General features: G+C 46.6%; 1 protein-coding gene and 1 pseudogene across 1 annotated transcript; both read left to right on the forward strand.

Moving 5' to 3' along the window:
- The first annotated feature begins 639 nt into the window (after nucleotides 1-639).
- Nucleotides 640-1602, forward strand: LOC141117666 (olfactory receptor 5AR1-like). The gene has a single exon (XM_073610632.1). The coding sequence runs from the start codon at nucleotides 664-666 to the stop codon at nucleotides 1600-1602; it is 939 nt and encodes a 312-aa protein (XP_073466733.1). The 5' UTR covers nucleotides 640-663.
- Nucleotides 1603-9715: 8113 nt separating this feature from the next.
- On the forward strand, nucleotides 9716-13232 carry LOC141116630 (olfactory receptor-like protein OLF1; annotated as a pseudogene).
- Nucleotides 13233-14012: the final 780 nt, after the last annotated feature.

Below are 14012 nucleotides of genomic sequence, written 5' to 3' on the forward strand. Positions count from 1 at the left end.
TAAATGATTCTAGTTTTAGTCGTATTGTAGTCAACTAAAATAGTGTAAATTTAGTTGACGAAAATATTTTCATTGACAAAATTAACACTGGTGTCTTGGCCAGGTACTTTGATCAGTATAATATCCTAGATAAAAGTGTTACTCCTCCAAACCAAAGGACAGTGCAAGGGATGTTTCTTAAAAAAAACTTTCCTGTTTTGTTTTTGGATGATGGAGAAGAGTTAGACCCGCTAACAATTTTTTATTGCTGTCTGTGTCCCCACCACCACAATGACTATTCCCATTGTCAGAAAGTGGAAGTTCAAAAACTGTAAACTATTCCCCAGATCAAAAGAAAAGAGGAATCTTCCAATGGTGACACCTGTTACAGGGACAATTGTCTAAGAGGGGCATCTCACTCGCTTTAGGAGATTTCTTCTAATTTCCTATTGCATCTCGGGGACAGGAAGTGAAGGGAACTATCCCAAAACCTAAAAAAAAGCAAAAAATAAACTGGTAGGGATTTTTCAACTCTTTCCTAATCCATACATTTTTTTTTTTTAAAAAAGGTCTATACATACAGTTGTTATTTCATGAAATTTTTACTTCAAAAGAAAACTATGACATAAATATATTTTATTGTGATTGTTACAATTGTCTCCTACCAGAGATTAGCTGAATGTTATGGAAAAAGTCAATCAAACATCGCCAGAGAGGTTCATCCTCCTCGGACTCGGATCGAATTTCCCGTACCTCCAAATAATATATTTCATTGTGTTTCTTGTGATGTACATAATCACATTATCAGGAAATCTTCTACTAATCATAGTGGTGAGGATCAACCCAAAGTTAAACAACCCCATGTACTTCTTCCTGAGTAATCTCTCCATTATTGATGCCTGTTTCTCATCCACCATTGTTCCCAAAGTTCTCAAAAACACTCTGGCCATAGATAAAAGTATCTCCTTGTTGGGATGTGCATTACAGATGTACTTCAGTCTAGCTTTAGGATCATCAGAGTGCTTTATACTAGCCGTCATGGCATATGACAGGTTTGCAGCCATCTGTAGACCATTGCATTACAACACCATCATGAACAAGACATTGTGCGTCATTTTAGCAGCAGGATCATGGGGTATTAGCTTCCTAAACTCTGCATTACATGTCGTTCTAACCTTCCGACTCCCCTATTGCAAGTCCCACCATGTCAACCACTTCTTCTGTGAGGTGCCTCCTTTCTTTCGACTGTCCTGCCGGGACACTTTGTACAATGAAGTAATGATGTACATTGCAGCAGGTATCATTGCCATGTGTTCTTTCTGTTTGACTCTAATTTCATACATCCATATCATCTCCACCATCTTGAAGATCCGTTCCTCCCACGGAAGATACAAAGCTTTCTCCACATGTGCTTCTCACCTGACTGTGGTGAGTCTCTACTATGGGACCATCATGTTTGTTTATCTTAGACCCCGTTCTACCTATTCTGCAGAAATAGACAAAACTATGTCCATTCTCTATACAGCTGTGATACCTATGTTGAATCCCATCATCTATAGTATGAGGAACAAGGAAGTCAAGAGCACCATTAAAGGAAAACAAATGAAAAGGGAAGATCTCTAATGGAAAAGGGCAAATATAAAAAGGGGCTACGGAAAGTCTAAAAGGAGGATGCAATATGTAATGTATATAGGTACATACATTACAAGTATATAAAGGCGGATGTAGGGAATAGGGATGGGCCGAACGGACCCCTGTTCAGTTCGCACCAGAACTTTCGAACACCGCAAAAGTTCAGACCCGAATAACGAACCCCATTTAAGTCAATGGGACCTGGACGTCAAAAATCAAAAGTGCCCATTTTGAAGGTTTATATGCAAGTAATTTGGCATACAATGGTTATAGGGGTCCAGGTCCTGCCCTGGGGAACATGTATCAATAAAAGTTTGTAAAAAACATCATTTTTAAATGAGCAGTGATTTTTTGATTTTTAAAGTGAAAGCATAAAATGAAAAATTCCTTCCAATATAGTGCTTGGGGGGTCGCCTTAGTCCTGTAAAGTGGCGGATCTGTACCATGTCTAGAATCTGCTGCAGCAATAATTGCATTTATAAAGCCAACAAAAAAGACATTTTCCCTGCAAGCTGCCTTTATTTTGCTCAGCAACAGCTGGGGAGCCATTGTGTATGATGAGGCCACAATGTAGGGCACTGGGAACAAGATTAGAGATTTTTTGGATACATTCTGGTGTCACTTTGACTTTGAATAGAAGTAACGGATGCGTAAAAAATTGGTCTTTCGGTGTCGGTGGCGCCTTTCCACCATAACCCTATAGAGGTAATCTTGATGAAAGCAAGAATTCGCCTTGCTGTAAAAAATTGCAATGATATGCACCTGTCAAACAGGTGCAGAAAAATTGGTCTTTGGGTGTCGGGGGCGCCTTCCCACCGTAACCCTATAGAGGTACTCTTGATGAAAGCAAGAATTGGCCTTGCTGTAAAAAATTGCAATGATATGCACCTGTCAAACAGGTGCTGAAAAATTGGTCTTTGGGTGTTAATTGTGCCCATGAAACCTATACCAAAAACATTCTTCCAGATGAAATGATTGAACACCCTCAAAGCTAGGCAGCCTCGAAGTCCTGCAGAGATTCCACATCCCAAAAAGACTTAATCAGTTAATCGGCATCAGGGGCTTCATAGCTGGTAATCCAGAACTGATTAATTTTTATAAAAGTCAAGCGGTCCACGAAGTCTGTGGACAGACACATTCTATGATCAGTAACGAAACCTCCTGCAGCACTGAATGCCCGTTCTGAAAGCACGCTGGATGCAGGGCAGCCCAACAACTCAATAGCATACTGGGCAAGTTCTGGCCAGTGGTCTATTCTCATGACCCAGTAAGTCAGTGGATCGTCAGCTGGAAAGCTCTCTATCTCTGTTTTGGCCCCGAGGTAATCATCCATCATGTGATGCAGACGCTGCCGATGGGATATGGAAGCTGACAGCCCTGGGCGGCGAGGACTAAAAAAATTCCGAAATGCCTCACTTAGGCGGACGCCTTCTCTGACGCTCCTCTCTTGACCAACACAAGACTCAAAACGACGTTCTCCATGACATTGTAACCTACTGGAGTCAGGAAAAACGTTCAATAAAATCCTCTTTAATGTGTCCTCAAGAGATTTTATTTTCTGCACTCTCTGTGGGGACGGGATGAGTTCTGAGGCCTTCCCCTTATTGCCTTCCACAACATTGCCTTTCACATGATGGCACAGAGCTTGAATGGCCTCACTTGCAAAGAAATAGCGTCTGGGAACCTACCATTGTGGTACAGCACATTCTGCAAATTCACGGAAGGGGGCAGAATGCAAGAGACAGAAAGGCAGGAGTTGGAAAGCCAGCAATTTGAACAAGCTGGAATTTAGACGCTGGGCATGAGGGTGGCAGGGAGTTCATTTTTTTTCTCACTGCAACAGCTGGGGCAGAGAAATTTGCCTGCTATACTTTACAGCTGGTGGTGTGCTGCTGGCAGACATGCTGCAAGTACCTTTGACACTCTTTGCTATACCATCATCCCTCTCAGCGGGTGCTGATGAGAGGTCGTGACAGTGGTGGAACTACCAGGCTTGCAGCAGTCGCACTTGTGACCGGCCCTGGCTTTCCACTACTGGAGGGGCTGATTGGCAGCTTGGTGATGTCCACGACTCTGCGGATGTCCCTCCGGCTAGCAGTTGACTTCCCGAGTCTATACTGTGAGAGGGGAGGGGCCTAGCTCCACCCCTGACTCCAGCAGCTGCTTCTTGCCTGTAGGCTTCTCCTGTAAGGAAAGCCCGGCACCTGAACATACTGTGTCCTACTGTAACAATGCCCCTCTTATCACACTGCCCACCTGTCACATGGCCCTCCCACCTGTCACACTGCCCCCCCACCTGTCACACTGCCCTCTCACCTGTCACACTGGCCCCCCACCTGTCAGACTGCCCCCCCACCTGTCAAACCGCCCCCCCTCTTATCACACTGCCCCCCCACCTGTGACACTGCCCCATCTTATCACACTGCCCACATCATACTTTACCCCATCACACTGCCCTCCACCTGTCACACTGCCCCCTCTTATCACACTGCCCTCCGACCTATCACACTGCCCCCCCACCTGCCACTGTCCCCCACTTGTCACATTGCCCCCCCCCACCTGTCACACTGCCCTCCCACCTGTCACACTGCCCCCCCACCTGTCACACTGCCCCCTCTTATCACACTGCCCTCCCATCTGCCATACTGCCCTCCCACCTGTCATACTGCCCTCCCACCTGTCACACTGCCCCCCAACCTGTCAGACTGCCCCCTATTATCACACTGCCCCCCCACCTGTCACACTTCCCCCTCTTTTCACACTGCCCCCCACCTGTCACACTGCCCACATCATACTGTCCCCCTTAACACTGTCCCCCACTTGTCACAGTGTCCCCTTTCATACTGCCCCCCTCCTGTCACACTACCCCTCGTCATACTGTCCCCCTCCTTTTAAACTGCCCCTTCCTGTCACAGTGTCCCATCATCACACTGCCCCCGCTTATAACACTGCTCCCCTTCTTTCACACTGTTCCCCTCTTATCACAGTGCCCCCCTCCTGTCACACTTCCCAGGTACCCTTCTCCTGTCACAATTCCCAGGTACCCTTCTCCTGTCACACTGCCCCCCTCTTGTCACAATATCCCCCTGTCATACTACCCCCCTCTTATCACACTGCCCCCTGTCATACCGCCCCCTTCTGTCACACTGCCCCCCATCATACTGCCCTTTCTTGTCACACTGCTTCCTTTTATCACACCCCCCTCCTTTCAAACTTCCCAGATACCCTTCCCCTGTCATACTGTCCCCCCCACCTGTCACACTGCACCCCTCCTGTCACAATATCCCAATCATACTGCCCTCTCCTGTCACACTTCCCCGTCACACTGCCCCCTTTTTCACACTGCCCCTCTCCTGTCACAATACCCCCATCATGCTGTTTTCCCATCACACTACCACCCCTGTCATACTGCCCCCCTTCTGTCACACTGCCCTCAATCATACTACTCTTCTCTTCTTGTTACACTTCCCCCTCCTTTTACAGTGCCCCCCCTCCTTCCGGCCATTTCCTTTTCTGAATGGAAACAGTGAGTGATCGTATCACACTCACTGTGTCCATTCATAACTGAAGCATAGTAACTGTGATTAAATGGCTGGTGCCACAGGAAGTCAGTCGGGAGATAGCTTCACAATCGGATAGAATAGGGTGGCTGCTCTCTACTCTTCCATGATGGTTGCCTCTGGAGGACATCCTGCCACGTTGGGGTTGTGCTTCACTCTCACTTTCCTCCTCTGCTCTATCTGGCACCCAAGTTGTGTCAGGGACCTCATCATCATCATCCCCTCCATCCTCATCATCACTGGAGCCAACTTGGCAATAAGCTGCGGCTGGAGGAACATGACAGGCAATTTGTTGTTTATTATTGTTCTCCCCTCTCTATAGGCTTCCTCAACCTCAAAGTCAGAATCAACATCTGAATCAAATAATGCCTGTACATCATCAAGGAGAAAGTGGCTGATGCTGTGCTCAGCTGGCTATGGCAGGAGTAGCTGTGTTCAAGGAGGCAGAACAAGCTGCTCTGGCAGCTGCGGTGGACTGCGCACTAGTCTCTGCTTGGGTGATAGAGGATGAGGATGGTTTAGTAAGCCAGTCCACCACCTTCTTGGCATGCTGTGGCTGGATAGCAGGAGCAACATCACTAAATAGAGACAAAAGTGCCCTGCCTGAGGAGGGACCACGTCCACCTTTGCCTGTGGACACAGATGTTGCTGGCCCCCTCACAGTGGCATCTGCCTCTCCTTGTTGGCTTCCCAGTCATGATGGGAGGATGGGCTTATTACTGAAATGAAATAGGGATAGGGAAATGTGTAATTGGATGCACTTTATTCAATAGAAAGTGGTGTTTGGTGCACTTTAACTTGTTGACTGCCGCTGACAGAAATGTCAAAACTATAAAAAAAAATTAAAAGGGGGAACCACAGCACCGCAGTCAGACAAACACAGATACACTCCACTGACGCACTACAATATAATGCAGCAAAACCCCACTGACACACTACAATATACTGCAGTAAAACTGCACTGACGCACTTCAATATACTGCAGTAAAACTGCCCTGTTACACTTCAATATACTGTAGTTAAACTGCCCTGATGCACTACAATATGCTGCAGTAAAACTGCACTGACACACTTCAATATACTGCAGTAAAACAGTACTGACGGACTACAATTTACTGCAGAAAAAGTGCACTGACACACTTTAATATACTGCAGTGAAACTGCACTGACTCACTTCAATATACTGCAGTAAAACTGCTCTGACACACTAAAATATGCTAAGGTCTAAGAAATGCAAAATTTCAGTATAAAATACACCAACATTAATTTTAGCACACACAAACGCAATAAATTACCCATTTTTTGGTAAAATATAAAAGACAAGGTTGCACCGAGCACAGTAAATAGATACCCAATATCTTAAATTTTAGTGTATTAAATTCCTGTGAAATGTTGACAAACTTCAGTACCCTATATTTTCCATGGATGACACATTAAGCCACCAGTTTAGGAGGTCTGGTGCTAGAAATATTTCTCTCACTCCAGCGTGCGTGGTGATATGTAACATGTGTATTGTAATTGACACTTTCATGCGTATGCTTTTACGTTAGTATGTGCATATGTGTGGGGGTCTGCAAAAAAAAAATTGGGGGGTGGGGGGATTTTATGTGCTTAGGTGCAATGTTTTTGCACTTAAATTTTTTTTTTCTTTAACTTTACTTTTTTTTATCAAATAGGGGACAAAAAGTACCCTATGCCGCGTACACACGAGCGGACTTTCTATCCTACTTGGTCCGGCACACTTTCCGACGGACTTTGTCCGCCAGGTGCGCCGGACTTTAAAACGGACGGACTTGCCCACACACGCCGGGACTTTCCGGCGGGCTAAGTCCGCCCGTCTTTCCGACGGACTTTCGCCGGAGTTCCGGCGGACTTTCAGAATGAACGGACTTGCCCACACACGGACAAGTCCGTTCATTTTGAACGTGACTCAGGTGCGACGGGACTAGAAAAGGATGTCAATCTTGCCGCTTTTATCGGCGAGATTGACACCTTACTAGCCCCGTCGCGGGGCATACCAGGCCCTTAGGTCTGGTATGGATTATAAAGGGGAACCCCGCTACGCCGAAAAAACGGCGTGGGGTCCCCCTAAAATCCATACCAGACCCCGATCCGAGCACGCAGCCTGGCCGGTCAGGAAAGGGGGTGGGGACGAGCGAGCGCCCCCCCCTCCTGAACCGTACCAGGCCGCATGCCCTCAACATGGGGGTGGGTGCTTTGGGGGAGGGGGGCGCCCTGCGCCCCCCCCCCCCCCCAAAGCACCTTGTCCCCATGTTGATGAGGACAAGGGCCTCTTCCCGACAACCCTGGCCGTTGGTTGTCGGGGTCTGCGGGCGGGGGCTTATCGGAATCTGGGAGCCCCCTTTAATAAGGGGGCCCCCAGATCCCGGCCCCCCACCCTATGTAAATGAGTATGGGGTACATGGTACCCCTACCCATTTACCTAGGAAAAAAAGTGTAAGTAATAAAACACACTACACAGGTTTTTAAAATATTTTATTAAACAGCTCCGGGGGGGGGATCTTCCTCCGGCTTCGGGGGTCTTCTTCCGGCTTCGGGGGTCCCTCCTCTTCATCTTCTCCCGGCGTCCGGTTGGTTCTTCTCCCGGTGTTCCAGTTCTTCGGCCGGCTCCTCTGCTGTCTTCAGGTAGCTCTCTTGCCAGCAGAGGTCCGGACTTCTGGGCTTCTGGGCTTCTGGGCTTCTTCTCTTCTCTTCTCCAGATGTTGACACGACGCTCTCTCCGGCTGGACTGCTCTCCGAGGGCTGCGTTGTGACTTATATAGGCGGAGACCCCGCCCCCTTTTGATGTCACAGTCCCTGGGCATGCTGGGACTGTGACGTTTTAGGGGGCGTGGTCACTGGGTGATGTTGACCACGCCCCCTAAAACGTCACAGTCCCAGCATGCCCAGGGACTGTGACATCAAAAGGGGGCGGGGTCTCCGCCTATATAAGTCACAACGCAGCCCTCGGAGAGCAGTCCAGCCGGAGAGAGCGTCGTGTCAACATCTGGAGAAGAGAAGAGAAGAAGCCCAGAAGCCCAGAAGCCCAGAAGTCCGGACCTCTGCTGGCAAGAGAGCTACCTGAAGACAGCAGAGGAGCCGGCCGAAGAACTGGAACACCGGGAGAAGAACCAACCGGACGCCGGGAGAAGATGAAGCGGAGGGACCCCCGAAGCCGGAAGAAGACCCCCGAAGCCGGAGGAAGATCCCCCCCCCCGGAGCTGTTTAATAAAATATTTTAAAAACCTGTGTAGTGTGTTTTATTACTTACACTTTTTTCCTAGGTAAATGGGTAGGGGTACCATGTACCCCATACTCATTTACATAGGGTGGGGGGCCGGGATCTGGGGGCCCCCTTATTAAAGGGGGCTCCCAGATTCCGATAAGCCCCCGCCCGCAGACCCCGACAACCAACGGCCAGGGTTGTCGGGAAGAGGCCCTTGTCCTCATCAACATGGGGACAAGGTGCTTTGGGGGGGGGGGCGCAGGGCGCCCCCCTCCCCCAAAGCACCCACCCCCATGTTGAGGGCATGCGGCCTGGTACGGTTCAGGAGGGGGGGGGCGCTCGCTCGTCCCCACCCCCTTTCCTGACCGGCCAGGCTGCGTGCTCGGATCGGGGTCTGGTATGGATTTTAGGGGGGACCCCACGCCGTTTTTTTCGGCGTAGGGGCTTCCCTTTATAATCCATACCAGACCTAAGGGCCTGGTATGCCCCGCGCTCGCCGCAATAGGAAAATGTGTTTTACCTATTGCAGCGAGCGTGAGATGCAATACCCTGCCCTCGTGTTGTATCTGGTCCGTCGGACCAGCCTACACACGAGTGGGCTTTCCGTCGGACCAGCACACACACGAGCGGACTTTCCGCCCGAAACTGAGTCCGGCGGAAAGATTTAGAACTTTCTTCAAATCTAGGTCCGGCGGGCTTTTGGGAAAAAGTCCGCCGGAAAAGTCCGCCGGTGCCTACACACGGGCGGATTGTCCGGCACACTCTGGTCCGCCGGACCAAGTATGCCGGAAAGTCCGACCGTGTGTACGCGGCATATGTGATGATTTTTTGGGTGGCAGCATCAGCAGAAAAAGGAAGGAGCACTGCTCACCAACCCAGTGCATGAATATATAAATGAGTGTGGCCTCAACCAGTGCTGCTCCATCCACGCCCTTTCACATGTTTCGCCCCGCACACTGGTGCTTGGTCACAGAGGTTCTCTTTAATGAGACATTTGGGGTCTAAAAGACCATGAATATCTCCCCTGTGCTGCACTAAATGTAATGCAATGCATATCGCATTGCAATACATTCTTTCCCAGCCATGCTGGCTGGGGACACTGATAGGGGGACCCGCAAGTAATGTTTTACCCGTCGCTTCTGGGTCAGCAACAAGAAGGGAAGAAGAGCAGTCATGAGTCCACTCAATTCCCCCTTCCCGGCACCACCCGCTATGTCAGTCCCAGGACCGCAGATGGGCCTGTGGAGGCAAGCGGAGCCCAGGATACATGGCGGGGGCCTGCCACTTGCTCCTTACTATTGGTCAGTGAGGCTGCCAAATGGATGAAATAGGTAAGCAGAAAGCCAAAGGGCGGTAGCATTAAGGCAATTTTTTTTATTGATTTATCTTTGTTAGAAAAGACCTGGGGAGCAAGGACTTAAAAAGACTCTGCTGACCTAAGATGGCTGCCAAGGATCACCTGGATGCAGTGCAGCCAACCGGAACGCTGTGTCCAGTAATCAGGAAAGCACAGAGAAACCGAGTTTCACCTGACTTCTTCTACAAGCTGTGATGCTTCTCTGGTTGAGCGTCACGTACAGTGCAGGAAGCGGATTGCACCTGCTTACAGGTTGATTTACTATAGGCAAATAGAATTTGCACTTTGAAAGTGCAGTTGCAATCATTTTCCCCAGAGCTTCATAAATACCGTAAAGCTCTACTGATTTCCATCATCCAACCATGTGCAAGCAAAAAAAATTTTTTTTTTCTTACTCCTGTCCTGATTGGGAAGTCTTCACAAAGTGAAGCTTTTCCACATTTACTAAGGAAAAAGAGGGTAACTGTAGAGTGCACAGTCTATTCACAGTCAATCAAACCCAGAGTGTTGGCATTATGTCCCTTGGCTTTTTTTTACTGCACCCCAAATTAGATCCAGATCCAGCCTTGGGTTACCATTGTCTGAAAAGCGCCTATGAGAGAAAACAATGTAGCCTGTGACACACGCCCATCACACATCATGCACAGCAACCCTTTATATTTACATGCCATGCAGTGGGCATCATTGAATAGGTGGAGCATGCTTCCCTGAATCCCTCCTTTGATCTGCACCTGGATTACCCCCGTGCAACGGAACACGTGGCCAATTTCCCATTAAGAGCTAATACCTGAGAAGGTAAGGTACAAAATTAAATATTTTAAATATCTAAACATTATACAGGACTAGATATCCATCACGAAGCCTTGTTGGCACACATTCTTTGGCACCCAATGTAATGCCACTCTGCTGGGATCACTTTTTTGTGCACTGAACATATTCTTTTTTTTTTCTTGGTGCTAACCAGGCTTAGAATATTGGGGACCATGTGTAGAAAATTGTATATGAGATGACTGAATTTCTTATAACAATGGAGGAAAATGCATGTTCAGTGATTATACAAGGAATATCCACCTTTTTGTTTGTACTTCGTTTTGGCACAAGCATGCTGTACCCAAAGGCAATTCTGGCTCTGACAATATAAATTAAAATAACAGATTTGATTCATCTAACTTTATTTGACAAAATACGTATTTCTTGTTAAAAGATTGATTGCAGTTATAAGCACATTTGCCTTCTCCTTTCTCCTTTACAATGGTCAAATCAAATAAAGTTCTGCCACCATATGGCCACCTTCCTAATTCCCCTTTTCAATAGAAAGGGGTCAGTAACATTAACTGTCTCAAATTTTATCTCTAGCTCTATTCTACAGCGAAAAGCAGTGAACTAATTACTCAAGCCCAAGAAAAAAATACCTCAGTATTGTCATGGTTCTAAGCAAGGGACATTGTATTATAGTTGTTACAATTGTATTGTAGTTGTTACAATTGTCTCCTACCAGAAAGGTTCATCCTCCTTGGTCTGTCTAATGTTCCATATCTCCAAGCAATCTGTTTCCTTGTGTTCATTGTGATGTACATAATCACATTGTCAGGAAACTTTCTACTGATCATTGTGGTGAGGATCAACCCGAAGCTACAGACTCCCATGTGCTCCTTTCTGAGTAATCTCTCCATTATTGACATCTGTTTTTCCTCCACCATTGTCCCCAAAATTCTCATAAACACTCTGGTAATAGATAAAAGTATCTCCTTGTTAGGATGTGCATTACATATGTACTTCCATCTAGATTTAGGATCAACAGAGGTGTATGAACCTTCTTTTAACCTTCTATGAGGAGGTGAGTTGCCATCTAGATAAAGGAAGGCCCGTAGACGTGGTGTATCTGGATTTTGCAAAAGCATTTGACACAGTTCCCCATAAACGTTTACTGTACAAAATAAGGTCCGTTGGCATGGACCATAGGGTGAGTACATGGATTGAAAACTGGCTACAAGGGCGAGTTCAGAGGGTGGTAATAAATGGGGAGTACTCAGAATGGTCAGGAGTGGGTAGTGGGGTTCCCCAGGGTTCTGTGCTGGGACCAATCCTATTTAATTTGTTCATAAAAGATCTGGAGGATGGGATAAACAGTTCAATCTCTGTATTTGCAGACGATACTAAGCTAAGCAGGGCAATAACTTCTCCGCAGGATGTGGAAACCTTGCAAAAAGACCTGAACAAATTAATGAGGTGGGCGACTACATGGCAAATGAGGTTCAATGTAGAAAAATGTAAAATAATGTATTTGGGTGGCAAAAATATGAATGCAATCTATACACTGGGGGGAGAACCTCTGGGGGAATCTAGGATGGAAAAGGACCTGGGGGTCCTAGTAGATGATAAGCTCAGCAATGGCATGCAAGGCCAAGCTGCTGCTAACAAAGCAAACAGAATATTGGCATGCATTAAAAAGGGGATCAACTCCAGAGATAAAACGATAATTCTCCCACTCTACAAGACTCTGGTCCGGCCGCACCTGGAGTATGCTGTCCAGTTCTGGGCACCAGTCCTCAGGAAGGATGTACTGGAAATGGAGCGAGTACAAAGAAGGGCAACAAAGCTAATAAAGGGTCCGGAGGATCTTAGTTATGAGGAAAGGTTGCGAGCACTGAAAAGAGAGTTTAACAAGACTCGTAGCCACTCATTAAAATTAGAAGAAAAGAGGTTTAACCTTAAACTACGTAGAGGGTTCTTTACTGTAAGAGCGGCAAGGATGTGGAATTCCCTTCCACAGGCGGTGGTCTCAGCGGGGAGCATTGATAGCTTCCTGAAACTATTAGATAAGCACCTGAATGACCGCAACATACAGGGATATATAATGTAATACTGACATATAATCACACACATAGGTTGGACTTGATGGACTTGTGTCTTTTTTCAACCTCACCTACTATGTAACTATGTAACTATGAATAAAATGTTATGTATGAGTTTAGCTGTAGGATCATGGAGTATGTGCTTCCTGAACTCCGCCATGCATGTTGTCCTCACCTTTCAACTCACCTACTGCAAGTCCCACCATGTCAACCACTTCTTCTGTGAGATGCCTCTTTTTTTTCGACTGTCCTGCCGAGATACTTTTCTCAATGAAATAGTGATGTATATTGGAGCAGGTATCATTGCTATGTGTTCTTTCTGCTTGATTCTAATTTCATACATCCACATCATCTCCACCATCTTGAAGATCTGTTCCTCCCATGGAAGACACAAAGCTTTCTCCACATGTGCTTCTCACCTGACAGTGGTGAGTCTCTACTATGGGACAATCATGTTTGTGTATCTGAGACCCCGTTCTACTTATTCTGCAGAAATAGACAAAACTGTGTCTATTCTCTATACAGCTGTGACACCAATGTTGAACCCCATCATCTATAGTATGAGGAACAAGGAAGTGAAGAACATCATTAAAAGAACACAAATGATAAAGGAAGATCTCTAATGGAAATGGGCAAATATAAAAAGGAGCTACAGAAAGTATAAAAGGAAGATGTTATTTATGCTGTATATAGGCAAATACATCACATGTATATAAAGGCGGATGTAGCGAATAGAAGACCGCTGTTGCAATACTGGTATAATAATGTAGTGCATTTTGGTATGAAAATCATTACAATACAGAACAATATAAGATCCACACTGTATATAAGTTGCATATCCTTACAATACTATTGCAAGATAATCATTGTGATAAGAAAACACCTTCACTGCATCATATCTTCCAAATTTTGAACTTTGAAAAGAGAAACACACGGGGAGAATGACAGGAAATAAGTGGGTATACTACACTGCACCGGATGTTGGACATGACTTCAAAATGGTGTGTAAAGTGCGTTGGGTGGGAATACAAAATGATGTATAGAGTGCGGAGGTCAGGAATACAAAATTATGTATAGAGTGCAGGGGTCAGGAATACAAAATGGTGTGTAGAGCGCAGGGGTCAGGAATACAAAATGTTGTGTAGAACAGGGGGGTCAGGAATACAAAATGGTGTATAGAGTGCAGGGGTCAGGAATACACAACGGTGTGTAGAGCAGAGGGTCAGGAATACTAAATTGTGTAGAGAGTGCAGGGGTCGGGAATACACAACGGTGTGTAGAGCAGGGGGTCAGGAATACAAAATGGTGTGTAGAGTGCAGGGGTCAGGAATACAAAATGTTGTGTAGAACAGGGGGGTCAGGAATACAAAATGGTGTATAGAGTGCAGGGGTCAGGAATACAC

Source organism: Aquarana catesbeiana, linkage group LG13, assembly GCF_042186555.1.
Source record: "Aquarana catesbeiana isolate 2022-GZ linkage group LG13, ASM4218655v1, whole genome shotgun sequence".
Classification (NCBI taxonomy): Eukaryota; Metazoa; Chordata; class Amphibia; order Anura; family Ranidae; genus Aquarana; species Aquarana catesbeiana.

Excerpts from the sequence above, each read along its gene's own strand:
- LOC141117666 (XM_073610632.1), top strand. The coding sequence starts at position 664 with ATGGAAAAAGTCAATCAAACATCGCCAGAGAGGTTCATCCTCCTCGGA.